Below are 20,348 nucleotides of genomic sequence, written 5' to 3'. Positions count from 1 at the left end.
AAAAGCAAGGATTGATGTCTTCCTGTGAAAGTGAACGAATACTTAGTGGAAATTTACTACTATTTAGAAAGAAGTGCTAAAAGAAAAGATAGATTTAGAAAGTTTAACTGATGCACACCACTGAAAGTAAAAAAGATTCTGAAGCCTATGTCTACATGCTGGCTCTCTTTGGTTAACCAGACTGCTACAACACTGGCAAACTTCAACAAGTCTATTTTAAAGAAGAGGCTAGAAGTGGTGAGAAAAGCAATATGAGCACAGTTCAGGTGAGTGGCACTGACTTTTTTGCAATCCAATTCACAATCTAAAAGTTTTGAAAGAAGACAACTAATGAACTCAAGAAATAGAACTTTCAAATTGCAAACTTCTGGTAAAAGCAAACCTAACCAGACCAAGCAAGCTGATAATTCTACATGTTATCATCTTCACTTGTGAAGAAAGTCTGTTCGTGTTTCTCTCTTCTGGCTTGGAAAAAGGAGTTTAGCTTTTTTCTTTTAAATGTTTTCCTAACATTTTAAAATCCAAATATAGCTCTTCAATCCAGAGTACCTCACATCCATGTACCAGGCCATTACTCCGTGGCACTTGGGCTGGTATTTTATGGCACGATTCTTTAAAAACATCAGATATACTGTCTTCACTGCAACAAGAATAGGACAGAGTCAACCTTGACACACCTTTCAAGCACTGGTGAATTCAAAATTACAATAGCATATTCTGCATAGCTGTTATTGTGCACCAGGTTTCTAATATTCTGGCCAATAAATGTATGCATGTATTGTCCAATAAGTGTACATATTGGCCAGAATATTAAAAACCTGGTGAAAATCATTCAAGTGGATCAATGTCAGTTATGAATACAGTCAGGAAGGTTGTAGTGCCTCAATGTACTATCCTACTGTCAGTGTTCCCTCTCTAGATTTGTCATAGGAACTGAGATTGGACATTTGAGGAGGGGAAAAAATTCACTAAATGCAACTAATAAGAAAATACCTATTAATGTAAGAATTTTAAATGGCATATCTCAAAACATTATTTAACATTCAGTACTGTTAATAACGTAATACTCACTACTGTTGATCCAACAACTTGAGGTAGAGTAAGAGTGCCTGCACCCTCTGGCATATAACCCAGTTGTGCATAAGGAGTATGAAATGTGGCAGTGTCACTAGCCAAAACAATATCGCTGTATGTAAGCAGTGTAACCCCAAACCCTACAGCACAACCACCTACAGCTGCAACAAGGGGTTTATGGAAGGATGCTAAGGCCTCTGTTAATTCCCTGTAAAAAAAAAAAAAAAATTGCAGAGAATTGGTATTCCTTATAGAACTTTTGACATGAACTATTGGATTTATACAAAGCAATTGTACTTTTAAATATATATCTACGCCGTAAAAAAATTCATCATTGCATTAATTTTTACATTAAATTCACAATGAAAACAAGAAAAATTTCTGCAAACTGTTCATTATATTACATATTAAGTAGGTACTTTATTAGGCTCCCTTCCCTCATCATTCAAGGGATCAACCACTCAGAGTGTCATGTGTCTGTACCACTTTATATAAAGCAGGTGATCAGATAACTGAGGGAGAATGTGCCTATACAATTCACTGAGAGAATGAGCCAACAGTTCAACCTAATTGACTTGAGTGCAGTACAATAGTCAGCACCTGACTTGCCAGTGCAAGAAACACAGATGCTATCACCTTCTGGGGCATTCAAGCACAATAGCATCTAGCATGCAATGAAAATGGCCCAACAACTATCAAACATCAAGCTAAATATGATCCCGTGGCAAGAGACAGCTCTCTCTATGATAAGCCACTCTATGATTAGCATTGCTCTGGCAAAGGACCAGTTCATTACTTTAGCAGGTAGTTAAGTTATGTGTTAGTTTCCCATAGACATCTGTTTAAAGGTTCTTTTCTTTCTTTTTTTTTTTTTTCCACTTTGCATTTTCTTTCATTTGACATATCACTAATATTTCTTTTGTAAGGGGTGTTTATCTAAATTTTACCATTTTCGTGGGATATCTACATCCAAGAAATTTAAGACATGTTACTCCCTCCAAAGCTTGAATCTTCAGAACAGTATTTTAGCTGACAACAGAATTTTTTTTATTAATGATTTTTTTTTTCTACCAAGTGACAAAAATTAAATCAGAGAGAGAATTTTTTTCCTTTTCTTCAATATGGGTAGCAGCTTCTACACTGATGGAAGTATTTTCTTTGAAACATAACAATTATTGTTTGTGTCATAGATCACACATTTATTAAAATCATCTAGAAAAGTACTGCCTGCCCTTGATGTTTGCTGTCAAAGGAAGCAATGCTTTTCATCATTCTAAATCCAGCCCTGCACTAGATTTAGACATGATGAGATCCTAAGCCAAAGCATGTGAAGAGGCCCTAAAATATGCAATTAAAATTTTTATCTGCACAAAAGGAAATGGCTATGCCTCATCATATAACAGGACCCCAAGCCATGGCTCATTTATGACAAAATCTTGCACTGACTGAGAATTAACTTTTCACAACTAATGTTAAACAGATGTTTCTGCTATGGGCCAAGAGTTACATCTGTAACTACTGAAGCACACTTTTTATTCTGATCAATTAGAACTAACTGCTTTTTCTTAACTTCATAAAATTCAATCACTGAATTAATTACTCCACAAACATGGGAATGATACTTTTTGTCCTTGGAAGTCAGCATCTGATGAAAATAATAACATTTAGATATAATGAAATGTCAAGTGAAAGCAAGCACAAAGCAAAATAACTTTTGAACAAATGTTTGTGGGAAGGTAACATATCTTCAGAACTTAACTATCTACTAGTGTAATTAACCAGTCTGTTGCTAGATCAACAGAAATCACATCAAGTGTATTCTCCTGGGAGGAGAACTACACAAGGTAAAGAAAGTTGAAGGCAACCTACATTGGAAGCCAGCACTAACATGGTATTATGGTGTATATTCATTTATTTAATAAAAGATGTTCTAAAAGAGACAAAATCAGACCATACAGTAACTGCTGGAGTATAACTTAAATTAATAAGTATATTGCTCACTTCCCAAAAGGAAAACTTTTGCTCCATGTGAGTCTCACCACCAACCTGACCTGCTTTCAGAACTCAGTGGTGACTTAGTAGACTACCAACAGATAATCTTGGTTGATGATAGGTGCTTAAAGTACCTGAGTGGTTAGTGCTGTTGTTGTACTAGGGTTTTAGGAGCACCAGTGACTAAGGCCACATTGCTCTGTGTATATTGACTGTAAATTGAATGTCTAGTTAGTGAAGGAATGCACATGTTTCAGTTAACCATGGTTCAAGCCCACATAACTGCTAAATGCAGAATTTATTGTATTGTCAAAATCAAATACAGTAGAGTCCCGATTATCTGAACTAATGTGGACCAAGAACAGCTTGGATAGGGTCAAACTCAGTTAATATGGAAAATTTTCATATACTGAACTTGTGACAATGTTCCCCTCCCCCCCTAGGATCTCCCTCATTCCTGCCATTAAGGAAGTGCATGTACATACATATGTACTGTAAGAAAAAGAATGCATGTACATACAATGTACTGTAAGAAAAAGAATACATGTACGTGTATATATGTAATTGTGTTTATGGCGAAGGTAAAAAAAAAAGCCCAAACAACAAGTTCAGAAAATTTCAGAGTGGTTTAGTGGTCTAGTTTGCTAAACCACTCCGAAGTTTTCTGTGACAGCAACTGTATTGTTGCGCACTCGGTAAACAGACAGTGGGTGTTATTGGTCAGGAGTAGAAATTAAATCCCATGGGAGCTTAAACCCCTCCCAAAGTGGAGGGGGTAACCTAACATTATTTCCATAGAAGGGTGGACTAGAGGATAATTTTCTTATTATTACTGTATTTTTATTTTGTAATTTTTTTTTTATTTTTAAAGACACTAGTGCACGCAGAACATATTTTACAATGCCAGTTGTTGTTGGAAGTTTTATGGCACAACGACAGCTAAAGGCCATCATGCGCCAAACAATGGTAGGAGATAACAGGCATTATTAAAAGTGAGATATGTGTATTATGTGAGATTTAAGCATTATATCCTTTTTAGGAAAGTGAAAACTGCATCAATATCAGATCTGTTGTCTAATATTTGCTGCAAAGTAGGTGTGATTTGAACTGCATGGTTTGATAAAAAAGGTGGTTTGCCGTACTCCATTATAGAGAGGGCAGTCAACTATGATGTGCTGGACTGTGATTTGAGCGTGGCAGTTCAGACAAGAAGGTGGGTCTGAGGAAGAAAGAATATAAAAGTGAGTAAGGCGTGTATGTCCTATTCATAATCTTGCAAGTGTGACTTTTTCCTTTCAGTTAGAGCGGAAACTAGATGGCCAAGACTGGATTTCTGGTTTAATCCGAAGGAGTTTGTTGCCTTCTTGGTTTTGCCTTATTATAAGACTTTTATAGTCAGTAAAAGGAATTTTGAGAGTCATCAATTGGTTGCACAGTAGATTTGGCTGCATGGTCAGCACTCTCATTGCCAGGTATGCCAACACGGCTAGCGATCCAACAAAATTTTAGATGAGCCAGCAAGTTTTGAATATTACCAAGTAGGTAGTTGTGATGCTTTCTTGGTTGCTGTAAAGCGAGAAGAGCGCTGAGACAGTTGGTAAAAATAATCCTATTGGTAAACTGGCACAATTTTATAGTTTCTAGGGCCATTTGCATGGCATGTAGTTCAGCAGTAAAGATACTGCATTCTAAAGGTAACTGACTAGAGATTATGGATGATGGAAGAACAACAGCAACACCGACATGATGGTCAGTTTTGGAGCTGTCTGTGTATATCCTGGTATAAGATTCATATTTCTCAAATAGAGATTTATGAAGCTGATTTATATTCTGTGGAGAAAGAGTAGTTTTCCCCCATTCTTGAAGGGACAGATCACAGGTAGCAGAACAAAAAGCCTATGGAGGGGTAATGAAACTAGTGGTGGCTATTTTAGAAAGGTCAAGATGCCAATTATCAAGTAGTGAGCAAAGGAGTAGTCCAGCAGGTCGATTTATTGATGGATAAACGGCATACAAGTTCTCCCAAAATGGTGTAAGTAGATGTTTCCACGATGGATGCAGGAGTTGGCTTTTTATTTTGACAGCATAATTTAGCAGCAAAATTTGTCTTCGTAGAGAGAGTTGGAAATCGTGAGCATCAACGTAGAGGCTCTGCACAGGAGATGTGCAGTAGGCTCCAAGAGCAATGTATAGGCCACTGTGGTGAATAGGGTCCAAAGACCTCAAAATGCTAGGTCTAGCAGAGTTGTAAACTGGTGATCCATAGTCTAACCTTGATCTTCCAATAGCATAATATAAATGGAGTGTATGACGGTCAGCACCCCATGATGTAGCTGATAATACTCTCAAAATGTTTAATTTCTTGAAACAGGTGGTTCTAAGTTATTTAATATGGTCAAGAAAGGTCAATTTTTTATCTAAAGTTAATCCAAGGAATCGAATGGAAGGCACAACAGGTATATTGTGGTTTCACAGCTTTAGAAGTGGGTCAGGGTGGAGATTACGTCTTCTACAGAAATGAACTGCAACAGTTTTTTAGGTGATATGCGAAAACCGTTATCTGCAGCCCACGTTGTAATCTTATTAAGAGTTCCTTGCAGTTGTCTCTCAATCATTCTCATGTTCTGGGAGTGACAAGATATACTAAAATCATCTGCATATAAAGTAGTAAATACAGTGGCTGGAATGACCTTAGTAATTGATTTGATTTTTATAATGAATAGAGTGGCACTTAAAACTGAGCCCTGTGGAACACCTTCTTGGATGAATTTTCGGGAGAGAGTGGATTGAATGAAGACCTGAAAGGATCGCTGCTTCAAAAAGTTCTGTATAAACCTTGGCATATTACCCCTGAAGCCTAATGTATATAGTTCATGGAGAATTCCGTATTGCCAAGCTGTGTCAAAAGCTTTCTCAACGTCTAAATCAACTGTAGTCAAATGTTCCTTCCTTAAGAAGGCATTGCGAATCTGGTTTTCCATTTGTATCAAGAGGTCTAAAGTTGATCTACCTGTATGAAATCCATACTGCGATGAACTGATAACGTTGTATTTGCTCAGCAACCAGGCAAGACGAGAGTTTACCATTTTTTCCATTATTCTGCCCATACAGCTGATGAGGGCAATAGGTCGATAGTGATGTGGGTTCGTTGAGTCCTTGCCAGGTTTTAATAATGCTATGACATACGAGTGTTGCCAGGTATCAGGGAAGGTATTTTCTGTGAAAACCCGGTTATATGGCTGGAGTAAGACATGAAGCGACTTTTCGCTCAGCTCTTTTAACAAGAAATAGTGAATTCCATCAGGTCCAGCAGCACTAGGTTTTGAGCTGTTAAGAGCAAGCTGTAGTTCAATTATGGTAAAGGGACAGTTGTACGTCTGGTGGTGGACCGTGTTAAAATTTAGTGTCTGCTTTTCAGCAAGGGACTTTAATTTCTGAAAGTCTGGTGAGTATGAGGATACGGCAGAGGTTTGAGCAAAGGATTCTCCACGAGTGTTAGCTATGTCTTGAGGTAGTGAAACATCATTCCCGTTTACATTCAGTATTGATAAATGCAAAGGAGGATATTTATTATACATTTTTATAATATTTTTCCAGATGGTTTGTGTTTTGGTGGACAGTATAATAGTTGAAGCAAAGTGTTTCCACGATTCTCTTTTACTTGGAAAGTGAATGCGTCTAGCATTGGCTCTAGCTTTCTTAAAGTGTACTAGATTAGCAGCAGTAGGGATTTTGTGAAATTTATTCCAGGCTTTATTTTTCTCTCGTTTGGCTTGATTGCATTCATTGTTCCACCAGGGTTTTTGATCTTATTCTTCGGTGGCCAGCAATATTTGGTTTGTTACATAATCAACAGCATTATTTATTGACACATTTTAAACAGCTGTTTTTTGTAGGATTGCTAGCTGCCTGTATTTTACTCAGTCAGCTTTGGAAAAGTTCCATTTGGCTGTCTGATTATGACAAGGTGGTGAATTTGACTCTATATGACAGACTATTGGATAGTGGTCACTACCCAGTAGACTATCATGACCAGACCAGTCAAACAGAGGAAAAAGGGCTGGTGAGCAAATGGAGAGATCAATTGCTGAGCTTGACCCAGAAGGTAGATGAAAATAAGTGGGTAAACCAGTATTCAGTAGTGTAAGATTAAATTTATCTAGAAGCTTTTCTAGTATTTTTCCTCATTTATCATGTATTCTATCACCTCATAGGGAATTATGTGCGTTAAAATCTCCCATGATGCAAAAGGGGGGAAGGAGCTGAGATACAACAGTTTCAAGATCAGTGTAAGAAATGTCTTGGTTAAAGGGAAGATATAAGGAGACAATGGTAAAAGAAAAACAAAAGAATATTCGAGCAGCTACTGCTTCTAGATTTGTTTGTAACATTAATGGACGGGAAGGGATATTGGAGCTGACTACAAGTGCAACCCCTCCATGAGCCGAATTGCTTACATGAGAAACTATCTTTCTGTAGATAACATGATGTTTAAGTGAGGTAGTAACAGAAGCTATTAAGTTAGTTTCTTGGAGGCAAAAGGTAACTGGGTTATACTGGAGGAGGTGGTCCCGAATGTCATCAAGGTTGCTGCTGCGATACCCTCTACAATTCCACTGAAGAAAACTGGGCATTGTTTTGGTGAAGTGTGGTCCTCAGTTTCTGTCCAAGGGGCTGTTGGCTTATGTTGACCAGATTTTCTTTTCGGGAAGTACAGTCTTCCTGTTTCCATCTCTTCTTCTGGGAAGAGATCGAGAACGGGTTCTTCGTGGTCAGTGTTTCCTTCCATTTCCATTGAATCAGTTTTAGTAATATCATTACTTTTTGAGTACATTGGGTTATTAGTAGCATGCAGAACAGTGATTGGTGTGTTAACAGCCAGCCTTGTTTGTCTTACATGGTTACAATGCCAGATCTCCTACAGTCACTTCACCTACACCTAACTCTCTAGCCAGCTTTTTAATTGTTTTTCCCTTGTCTACTCGTTTGATGGCATCAAACTTAGTCTCTAATGAAACCACGACATGTTTCCATTTACACTCATTGTACATAAAATAAAAATAAAGAAGCCACACAGAACCGATAAACTAATTGTTGGCCTGACGTAGCCAAGTGGTCAGGAGCGAGAGTGCATAGCACACAGTCCTTGAGTGGACCGGGATTCAAGCGAGTGACTACTAAATACGATAAATATAGGTATTGATGAGATATCGTAAACTCTACAGACCTAGTTGTTGTGCCAGAGTATAAACAGAAAATTTTAATTTTTTTTAGTCACAAGCGAAATTACCTGAGTGAGATGTCAAACTGAACCTGACATATAAAACTGTTGAAGTTAGTGGGTGGGGGAGATGAGTCATTGAAATCCCGTGAATCAGCAAAGCACAGTCTGTTCTCATCACAGTCTTACTCATCATACATACGAACACAAACAACTCGTTAAGGCATCACTTAGCCTTTATGTAAAAATTGAGCCAAGAGCTAGCTCGGATAACATGGAACCACGGAAAATCGGGTCTCCATAATCAGGACTCTACTGTAGTTGTAAATCCCCCCCCGACTTTGTGGTCATGCCAGCAGAATTTTTTTATTATTATTTTTTAAAGGTATAACAAACTAGGTAATGTGTACATAACATTTGATTTCAGGTGTGTTCAATTACCAAATAATGGAACTAAGGGGTTATCTGATGAAAATAATAACATTTAGACGTTGATAGAAATTTCTATACTGTACTCAAGAAGCTTGTTTGTTTGTTTGTTTATTTTGGTTTTTAGGAGCATTAGCAACTGAGGCCATATTGCTCCGGGAATATGCGGTAGCCATTCCCTGACCTTTTTGCATTCTCCGTATTTGGTGGTGGCAGGCTCGAACCCCGGTCTAATCAAGTACCGTGTGCTACGCACTGCTACTCCTTCCCACCTGGCTACGGAGGCGCACTCAAGAAGCATTTACCAAAGCCTCACCATGTGATGTTAGCTATGAGAGGAGATTTGCATATCAGTTTATTTTTGGAGGTGGGAGGAAGTGCATAGGGGATATAAGTTAACCTATTAAATGGGACCTATTAACCTACATATTAGGTTAATATACACTGAGTGATCATTGAATTATGACCACCTACCTAATACTTCGTAGGTCCTCCTTTTGCCCTCAGTACAGCAGCTATCTGATGTGCCATTGAGTCAACAAGATGTCAGAAGTGTTCAGGAGGTATGGCCAACCAAGCTGTGTGTAAGGCAGTCAGCAATGCAGGTGACTGGTGTATCTAGATGCCTGATATGCCTTTCCATAGTGTCCCACAAGTGCTCTATGGGATTGATATCAGTGGAGTTCAGAGGCCAATCGATATGCTGGAAGTCAGAACTGTGTTCCTCAAACCATTCCTGCACATCAAGAGCCCGATGGCTCGGCGCATTGTCATCTTGGAAGACACCATTGCCATTAGGGAAAAAGTGTAACATAGCGGGGTGTACACGGTCAGCAAGCAGTTGACAATAGCGGAGACCAGTGATACGTTGTTCCACGTGCATCAGGTGTCCAAGTTCCTGCCACTGAAACATGGCTCACAACATACAACCACCTCCACCGGCCTGCACTTTTGATACCATGCCTGATGGATCAAGAGCCACATGTTGTTGATGCCAAATAGGTATACGACCATCCACAGTGTAGAGTAAATAACGTGACTCATCCGACCAGCACACCTTCTCCCAGTCTTCTAATGTCCAACTTGCATGCTTGCTCTTTGCACCAGGAAAGTCTTTTATGCCAATGAACATTGGTTAGGAGAGGATGCCGTAGGGGTCGTCTGTTGGTATAGCCCATACCTGCGAGCATGCGACGCATGGTCATGCCAGATATTGTTCTGGGTTGGCCCATGTTGTATTGGGTAGTCAACTCTTGAACAGTGCTGCACCTGTTAACCTGTATGAGTCATCACACCAGGCGCTCACCTCTAACATCAACCTGTACCTGGCGAGTACAGTTGTCTCCAACAGTTTTTAAATTCTGTACAGTGGGACCAACTGACGATGTTACCAACAGTAAATTCTAAGTGGGAAGCATTCAAGGAATTAATCGTGGAAGCTACTAAAAGTTTCATACCTATTAAGAAATATTGTTCAAGGTTTAGGCCTAAATGGTTATCTAATGAACTAATGAGACTTGTAACAGAGAAGAAAAATGCATGGGATGCATATAAATTATCAAGTGACTCAGAAGCCTATGGCAGATATAAGCTAGTCTGTAATCAGGTGACAAAGGAGGTTAGGCAGGCGAAGGCAGATTACGAGAAATCTTTGGCAAAAGATGCTAAGAAAAACAGCAAGGATTTCTTTACTTATATAAACTCTAAAAGGAAGGGGATGAATCTGATTGGTCCACTTCATATCGATGGTTCGACTGTTGATGATCCTGCTCAGATAGCAAACAAACTGAATGAGTATTTTGCATCTACATTCACACATGAGGAATTATTAAGGTTTGAAAATGGCAGAAGGTTATCAAATTGTAGCAGGATACTTAATGATTTTGCAATAACTGAAAGCAAAGTGGAGGAGAAATTGTTGAAGTTAAACATAAGAAAAGCACCTGGTGTGGATGGGATCTATCCAGTTATATTAAAGGAGGCGGCAAAGAAACTAAGCAAACCCTTAGCCATAATTATGAGAGCGTCCTTCGGCTCAGGGGAGGTTCCCACGGACTGGAGATGTGCAAATGTATCCCCAATTCACAAAGGGGGATCGAAGGGTAACAAGAGTAATTACAGACCAGTTAGTTTAACTTCTGTTCCGAGTAAAATAATGGAGTCACTGGTTAAAGATGCATTTCAGGATCATCTAGACAAGACTGCAGCGATAATTCAAGACACGGCATGGGTTTGATAAGGGAAAGTCTTGTCTGACAAATTTGATAGGATATTATGATGTGGTTACAAAGGAACTGGATGCAAAAAATAATTTTGATATCATATATTTGGATTTCAGGAAAGCTTTTGACACTGTTGCGCATGGAAGACTATTGTACAAATTGGAGCAGAATGGTATTAAGGGTAAGTTGCTACAATGGATAAAAGGATGGTTAAGTGGGAGAAGACAGAGGGTGGTAATCAATGGGTGCTGCTCTTCTTGGACTAATGTTATTAGTGGAATCACACAGGGTTCGGTGTTAGGTCCACTGTTGTTTTGTATATTTATCAATGATATTGATGAAGGTATATCAGGCTTAATGTCGAAGTTTGCAGATGATACAAAGGTTGGCAGGGTTGTTAATGACAGTAATGGCAGTGTGCTACTGCAACAGGATCTAGATAATTTGGGCAGATGGACTAAGAAGTGGCTGTTGTTTTGGTTTTTTAAGGAGCATTAGCAACTAAGGCCATATTGCTCCGGGATATGCGGTGGTCATTCCCTGACCTTTCCGCATCCTCCGTATTTGGTGGTGACGGGCTCGAACCCCGGTCTAATCAAGAAGCGTGTGCTATGCACTGCTGCTGCTCCTTCCCACCTGGCTACGCAGGCGCCACTAAGAAGTGGCAACTGAAGTTTAACCTTGACAAATGCAAAGTACTGCATATGGGTAGAAGTAACCCCAGAGAAACGTACCAACTGTGTGGTACTACACTTAAGGTGGTAGAAAATGAAAAAGACCTGGGAGTAATTGTGCAGTCAGATATGAAGTTTTCTGAGCAATGCAGACAGGCTGCCAGTGCAGGTCATGGGGTTTTGTCAATGATATATAGGAATTTTGCTAGCAGAGAAAAGGAGGTGATTATCCCTCTGTATAAGGCAATGGTCAGGCCACGCCTTGAGTACTGCGTACAGGTCTGGAGGCCTCATTTTAGGAAGGCTGTAGATTTACTTGAGCGTGTACAGAGAAGGGAAACAAGATTGGTGAGGGGAATGAAGGGATCCTCTTACCAAGAGAGGCTTAAGTTCTGCAAATTGCAGTGGCTGGAGACTAGGCACCTGCGCGGTGATCTGATTGAAGTGTATAAGGCCTTGAATGGGTTGAGCACGCTGAATTCTAATGGGATCCTTCCACTTGTTCAGATTACGAACCTAAGGGGGCATAAATTCAAATTAAGAAAAGACAGATGTAAAATAGATGTACGGAAATTTGCCTTTAGCCAGCGGGTGGTTAATTGCTGGAACAAACTTCCATCTGTCGTTGTGGAAGTTGATAGGTTGAATAAATTTAAGGAGGAACTGGACAGGCATTTGGAGGGAATGGTGTGATTTTTTTTTTTGGCTGATGCAACATAAGCTCATACACTTGCTTTCTTGCATCACATGCCACTACTACTACTACTACTACCTTTCGCTGATCTTTGCAGTTTTGCCGCCGGGTCGTTGTTTGACCATTTTGACTCCAGTACTGGTACACTTTAACTACAGCGGCTCTCGAATACCCCACTAGTTCAGCTGTTTGGGAAATCGAGGCACCAGCTTGTCGAGCACCCACAATCTGTCCTTTATCAACGTCCAATAACTCCTTCCTTTTACCCATCACGCTTGAAATTTTACTACCTACTGAACCACTGACACCTTATCTATGCTACGTAGGTCAACTAACTCTGCACTCTTGTACCTCATGTGGTCAACGGGTTGCATTCAGTTTTCATAGGGGTGGTCATAATTCAGTAAGCACTCAGTGTATAGGTTAACCTATTAAACCTATTCAGTACAGAAATTCAAGAAGAATGTACTAATTACTGTAGGTGGTGAAATTCTGAAGAGGATCAGAACTACTGGTCCAGATTTATTGCAGTGTTTCTGTAGGAGGGAGATGGAATCTATGAAATCACAACTGGTCCTAAAACCTCCACAGGGCCCAACAAATGTGATTAAAATTTGATATTTATATAACTTTTTTTTCTAGAGTGATGCTCAAACATCTGAAATTAATATAGGATGGTGTGTGGAGGGGGAATAGTGAATTGGAATAGATCCTAAAATCTTCCCAGGGACTAACAGAAGCTATGCTGAAAATATGGTGACAGTCTGACGTTTCCTCATCAAGTATCGGTATACAGATAACAAAATATATTTTAATTCCTCATACAGAAAAAAAAAAAAAAAAAAGCAAGCCAAATCGTCTTTTGGTCTGATTTTAATGAAATTTAGAATTCTTTGACAAATCTTCATAAGAGATCCAAATATAAAATTTCATCAAAATCTATCTACTGGAAGGAGATAAAACTTAATGCAGCTATAAATAATTTTTAGCCAGATTAAGAAAAGTTGTATTTCATTCAAACCAATGTGTAAAAAACCCTTCATTTTTTTATATTTCAAATTTTTAATTAAAAAATATAAAAGAGCATTGGTAGTTATATGTAAATGGACAGAAGACTAACATGCTGAAATATGGTGAAGACAGTAGGTTCTTTAAACTTAATGAAATATCAGTTTACTATAGGTTAATGGAACTAGATCATCAAACTAGAGATAAATAATATCTATAGTTAGAGGCTATAAACTATTATATCTTTAGCCAATACTAGGATTAAAATTAACCAAGCGAGGATCAAACGAATCTGACAAAGTGTTGCTCGGAAATTACTGGTTCTAGGTTAATCACTCAAATTTTCTGTACCTTTCTAAATATAGCCAGACTATTATTTGAGTAATTTTGGAAGTGAACAGTGATTGTTTACCTGAAATTATATGTGGAAAGAATGTATCAGGTCCAGCATGACCTGAATGGCACTAACTGATTACGCTAGTTTACAAATTTAAGTTTGTTCACTGGGGTTTGAATTTCAAAAGATCCTACCGCCAAAATATGTTGCTGTGATTTCAAATATAACTTAGATTTTTTTCTATCACATACAGATACATCACAATTTAAGAAATAATAAAAAAGTATTGTTTTTTTTATGAAAGTATATAACTTTATTGTATTTAGTAATAACAAATTAATAGGATTACATTTCCGTATATCAAAAAATACGTAAATACTAACAAGTATTAATCAAAATTCTGAAACTATCATTAATCAGATCTTCGTCTCTTTGTTTGAAAAGAATGTTTAATCATTTTTCTTTTATGTACAGTGCCAGGTTTCTCTCTTTTTAAACACCAACAGTAGTTGGCCATCATGCTTGAATTCCACCTTCTTGGGTACCTCTGCTCCATTTCCTTTATGTCCTGATGGAATCTCTCCCATTGTTCTTCACTCATCTGTGCAAGATTTTCGGAGGGAAAAAATCAAGATGGGCATGTAAAAAGTGAATTTTGATGCTCATATTGCAAACTAAATTGCGATGCTTTTCAAGCATATTTTGAACAATTTTCTCATAATTCTGTGATTTATGATTTCCTAGAAAATTTTCCATTACACTTTTAAAAGCAATCCAGGATTCCCTTTCAACGTCAGTCATAGCCGTTTCAAACTGACCGTCTAAAACCAATTTTCTAATTTGGGGACCAATGAAGATACCCTCCTTAAGCTTTGCGTCAGATAAACTGGGAAATTTACTGCACAGGCACTTAAAGCAGTTGCCATCCTTATTCAATGCTTTAACAAATTGCTTCATTATGCCTAACTTGATATGCAGTGGTGGAGGTAAAAGTATTTTATCTGGCTTCACCAAACTTTCGTGCACAATATTTTTTGACCCCGGTGTAAGATTGTGCCTCCGAGGCCATTGCTTCTTTGTCCAATGCAGTGCTTTAGCTCTGCTATCCCATTCACAAATAAAGCATGGCATTTTAGTGTACCCACCCTGTTGCCCCAACAACATACATAGCTTGTTATTTGGTTTTTAGGAGCATTAGCAACCAAGGCCATATTGCTCCGGGAATATATGGTGGTCATTCTGTGACCTTTCCGCATCCTCCGTATCCAACAACATACATAACACTTTTAAGTCTCCACATAGTTGCCATTTGTGATCTTGATATTTAATTTTATCCAGAAGATTGTCATAAGTTTCTTTTAAGTAGACTGAATGGGCAACTGGCACAGATGTGTACTTATCTCCATTATACAAGAGAACACCTTTTAAACTAGTCTTAGAAGATTCTATAAATAGTCTCCATTCACTAGGAACATAAGATGGAGCTCCTAAGGCACACTTATTAAACCAGTGATATCACTGCAATATACGAGAGGACCTTCCTGTGAAAAATACTGTATAAACTCCCTTTCGCGATTTCTGTACCAGGAAAATGATGTAAATGGAGCAAGTAAGTTCTTCACTTGAAGTCTGGATCCCAGAACTTTAGCAGCATACTTTGGAAGACCTAAGTCTCTTACTAAATCGTTCAGTTCAATGTGTGAATTGCTGTGGCATTAAAATATTTTCTGGTTGATAACATTCCTCTTCACTAACCTCTTTAGCTTCTGCTTCTGTGGAAGAAGATGTGGACTCCAAAGTTTCTGGTGGAGGTTTTACAGACAGATCAGGTCCATGCGGAACCGGTTTTAGGGCTGATGGTAGATCTGGATATTTGAGGTCCTTTTTATTTTTTGAATTGTAACCTACCTTTAACGTCACATACACAAAAGTAACATTCGACATAGCTTACTGACTCGCACCACACCATAGGAACAGCAAATGGCAAGTACACCTTTTTTCCTTGACTCCATTTTCTAAGATGTTCAACACATGTATGGCATACTTTATGTGGTGCCCACTTATCCTGATTGCCTAGTTTTATGTCAAAGTATACATAATACAATTTTTTTACAAAATCGGTAATATTTTGCCTCTGCTTTACAGGAACAAAACAACCACATACATTGGGACTGTTTATACACTTTCTGGTTGCCATACTAAAAGAAAACTAACACACAATGAGAGCTCACGACGGTTTTTACAGGAGTACTGTGACCTCATAAGGGATGTGCCACTTATATAGGCTCTGTGGTTGAGTGGATTGTACAGACAAGTTTAACCCGTAACTACACACAGGAGTCTCCCAGACTCCACTTGGAAAATAAAATTCTGGGAATCACAGATGGGCCAGAAGAGCGGGAATGGCTACCTTGCAGTATGACCTTGCAGTGTGCGTAGCATGCACAATCTGTTGTATTTGAGGCACATATTTGATACTGATTACGAATATAGTGGTATAAAACTTGTAAACCATTGCAGAAACTATAGTTATGTACACATTTGCGTATAATACCTAGGTAATATTTTGTTAACGAATTGTGAAAAATCTTTACGTGATAGAAACAAACGGACTTCAGTTTAGTAATCAGTAAACATGCATAAATAACTGCCACATACTTTTACTCAAACCCCAGATACACTGTAAACCAGTGTTAGTCACCATTCTTCCAAGCTTGACATCATCTGCAAATTATGACATCAATGGATACATGCCATGTGTCCATTCACCGATGCCATTCTAGAAAATCAAAAACAGTTGTCCCAGTACTTATTCTTGAGGGATCACATTTCTAATCACAACCTTCTGTCTGGCAACTACTCTGTGATCCATCTAAGAATCTTACCATGATCCAAACATGTTCAACTTATACAATAACCTCTCTTGCAGGACTCTGTCAAATGCTTTGGAAAAAATCTAAATTAACAACGTTGAAATTATTTTCCACATCCAGCTCATGAGTGACTTAGCTAATCAGGATAGGTACATGATTTTTCCTTTAGAAAAAAAAAATTTGTTTCTTAAAGAGTACCATCTCTAAGATTCTAATTTTATCTCCTTGCATTCTTGTTCACTGCCCCCATGATTTTTCTCTACCACTTAAGTAAAACTGACTTCAGTTACACACTTGGCTCTTAGGACTGCTTTTATGTATTGGCAATAGTGTCACTTCTGCAATCCAATAATACTCTCAATTATTTCTAATGGTTCGGTGTATTCTCTTGCCACTTTCCTCAAAATCACTGGGTATCCAGTGATTTTGAGGGATGCCCATTCCAGGGCATCCCTTTCTTTGCCTTTAGGCTAAAAGTTTTTCTAATAAACAATCTTTTGTAATTTTAATATAGCTAATTTCATGGTGCTCAGCTTTAATCACATAGTTTCTCCTCACTGTGAAGTCTTTCTTAGAGATCGATGTGAAGTACTCAATCAATTTATTAGCAATGTTAGCTGGATTATTTCTGATTTTCCTGCATCCATTATGGAATCATCTGATTTGATCTGCATATGTGAAAAACTAAGAAATATCAACTCAGAGTCAAATCAATAGGAAGAGATGCTGAGAGAGAGAGAGAACTGGGCTGTAGCTAGTGAAGCTACTATTTCTCAAACCTGTGGTTTGTGGTCCCCTGATTTTTCTTAGCATCACAACAGTAGATGGCAACATTAAAATGGAAATTATCTGCAAGATCACCAAGCTCATGGTCAGAAATAAAACAAGTTCCCAAAATGGCTAAAATGGTGTATAGCAGATCTACAAACAAAGAGATTTTATTTCTAATATTAAACAGGCTTTGGTAGAACAGTACAAAGTCTAACTGATATACTTTAGTAATAATGTGAAGTGCATAACTTCCTGTAGGAAAAAATTTTAGCTTCAGTGATTGAGCTTACCTTTTCTACCACTATGTTTTACAAAAAACTAAGTGCTTTCAACTTGTATATGACTAGTAGTATAAAACAGAGATTATTTAATTAATCTATTTAATTTATTTAACTGAGATTAGGCAATTGTCTATCAGCACATACACTCTATATACTTGTGACACACCACGTGTTATACTAGATGGCATCAGGCTTACAGTTATAATTCAAGGTTGTTGCTGAACAGGATAGTGTGGCTAAATTCATAGTAAAACAATCTCCACCTACTTATGCACTATAGATCAATGTCAGGTAATTAAAGGAAATAATGATATAGAAAGGACTGACTTGTGCATACACACAGTACGGCAATTGGAAAACAAGGCTGATGTTATGACACAAGCGCTGGTGCTGCCAGCTACTAGAAGTAAACACGAAATAAGAGTGATTGTTCCTCAAGTACCACAGTCAAGGTCAACAGAAATTGTTGCCATTTTAGAAGTAGTGTCAGCTGAACTGCACATCTCTCCTATATCTGTGTTATGGAGGAACAATGGAATAAAGGGCAAACCGAGTTGTGTGTTTGACTGTGCAAAAGTGCCATGGAAACATTTCAAAAATGAAGCAAGTGTATGGAGAGAATCACTAGATGATGATCAGCATTCAGGCCCACCCAGCAAAAATGGTTCGAATGGCAGAGATGATTGAAAAGATGTGGAAAATCACTATCAATGAACTGATGTGCAATGCTCCAACTAATTTCAGAAGATCTGTGCATTAATAAGGTACCATTTGGCAAATAATTTAGGATTTGAAGAAAACAAAGGTCTGTGCGTGGTTTTTTCCACATTTGTTAATAGATGGTGGATGACAGATGTGAGTTGAACATTGCACATTGAGGCCGTTGAAAACAAACTCAACTTCCTGAATTCGAACGTTATGAGTAACGAAACATGGTATTTTCAGTAGGACCCCACAATAAAGCGATAAAGTGTGAAGTGGATGCCAGCAAGTTCTCCTGAAGCCAAAAACGTTTGTCAACAATGGTCAAAAATCAAAACCACACTCATCACATTCTATGAAAGCAAGGGAAATAAATGTGCACAAAGAGTTCGAGCCCAATGGCCAAAGTGTTACTGCTGCCTACTACCTGGATGTTTTGAAATGTCTGTTGGAGAGAATCCAATATGTATAGCCTCAGTATGGGCAGTTGGTTCCTCTTGCACGACAACACACTCGATGTTCGGGAGTTTTTGGCTAGCAAAAACAGTCTACGTACTGCCGCACCCACCCGTATTTACCAGATTTAACCCTGTGCAACTTCGTTTTGTTCCTGAAGCCCAAGGCAACACTAAAAGGCTATTTTTTCATGATGTCAACACCATTCAAAGAACATTGAACATATACCAGTCATGGCCTTCCACTAGTCATTCCAGTTGCTTCGTGATCATTGCATGCAGTGTGATGCGGGAGGAAGTGGAAGTTACTTTAATAAATCAAGGTTAGTTTACTCATATGCGGGATCATTATTATTTTTTTTTTTTTTTGCATCAGTCTCATTTTCCACTTGCTGCATTATGTAATAAACATGCATTAAATTCCCATAATATTAAATACACTAGACACAAATGATGGACAAATGACCATCTTTCACAAGCAATGCCACCTAGATTATCTAGAAAAGGAAAAGTAAATGCCAAAAAACCATTTAAAAGACACAATACCAGAAAATGTCTGGCAAAAACCAGACATTTGCAGATATGAATAACATATATTTGGAAATATCTGGAATACAAATTAGATTATTCCTCTTTTATCACTATTAGTTATTGCTATCAATCATTATGTAATTTTTGTATAATAACCACATACAAAACTTAAAACAGGTTTATTTCAGCTATAAAAGCTGTATGGATTCATGCTCATATGAACCATTTATTTGTTTTTGACCAAAGAAGGCCAAGGAGGATTAAAAGGTTTACTTTGAGGCTTATAACTCTCCTTGGATATGCCACTGTTTAATATAATGTAAGAAATAATCTATCAAACTAATGATATCATAATAATAACTAAAGACTATTCCTTGCTTCTAAATACTGGCAAATATACTTACTTTACAGCAACTGCCATTTCATCTGCAATCTCTTCCCGTTTAGGCCCAAGCAAGGGTTTTAGATCTAGTCCTGAGCAGAAATTATTGCCACTCCCATTAAGAATCAGAACATGACAACTAGAATCTTTCACAGCTGATAAAAGAGTTTCTTTCAATTCTGTCATTGTCTGAAAGTTAATCAGAATATTTATTATATTCTTTTATAACCCCACACTAGTCTATAGTTACTTCATAGCAACATATTGGAAGGCGATTCAAGAACATATATTTCTAGAAATAATACAGGAACATTTAACTGAGAGAAGAAATAAGATATTCCTAAGTGAAAAATATAGTTAGTTTTGCCAAACATTTGTATGCATTTAGAGAAAATAATATTTACAGAAAAGAAGTCAATTCTCAAGCAAGTTGCATAGTTTTTAAAAATATTTTTAACAGCAAATAATTGAGAGAATTAATCATTTACAAGTGAACATATTACACAAAATTTGCAAACACTGCATTAAGTATGTGCTCTGCATTGACAGTAGGGCATATACTAAGCACACATACACTAGTTCTGGCAAGCAATTTCAGGGTGTTCCTAGAGGTTTGCTAATGATGATTGCAAGAGTTCTATAGTAAGATGCCTTCTGATGGCAACAACTGCAAAAATAATGAATATTATCATAGCCTAATAT

General features: G+C 37.8%; 1 protein-coding gene across 1 annotated transcript in view; it reads right to left on the bottom strand.

Annotated features, from left to right (window-relative positions):
- The window catches only part of LOC150080575 (enoyl-CoA delta isomerase 3, peroxisomal-like), a 49,681-nt gene that overhangs the window by 14,208 nt on the left and 15,125 nt on the right, over positions 1 to 20,348 (bottom strand). Inside the window, exons 3-4 of the mRNA XM_090381494.1 lie at positions 19,669 to 19,835; positions 1,072 to 1,282 (exon numbers count right to left, since the gene is read on the bottom strand). Of these exons, the coding sequence (XP_090237620.1) occupies positions 1,072 to 1,282; positions 19,669 to 19,835 (378 nt within the window). The remainder of the gene's footprint in view (positions 1 to 1,071; positions 1,283 to 19,668; positions 19,836 to 20,348) is intronic.

Source organism: Mastigoproctus giganteus, chromosome 9 (assembly GCF_048544385.1).
Source record: "Mastigoproctus giganteus isolate SK-2022 chromosome 9, ASM4854438v1, whole genome shotgun sequence".
In the NCBI taxonomy this organism is placed as follows: Eukaryota; Metazoa; Arthropoda; class Arachnida; order Uropygi; family Thelyphonidae; genus Mastigoproctus; species Mastigoproctus giganteus.
This window is presented reverse-complemented; position numbering and strand designations above follow the sequence as displayed.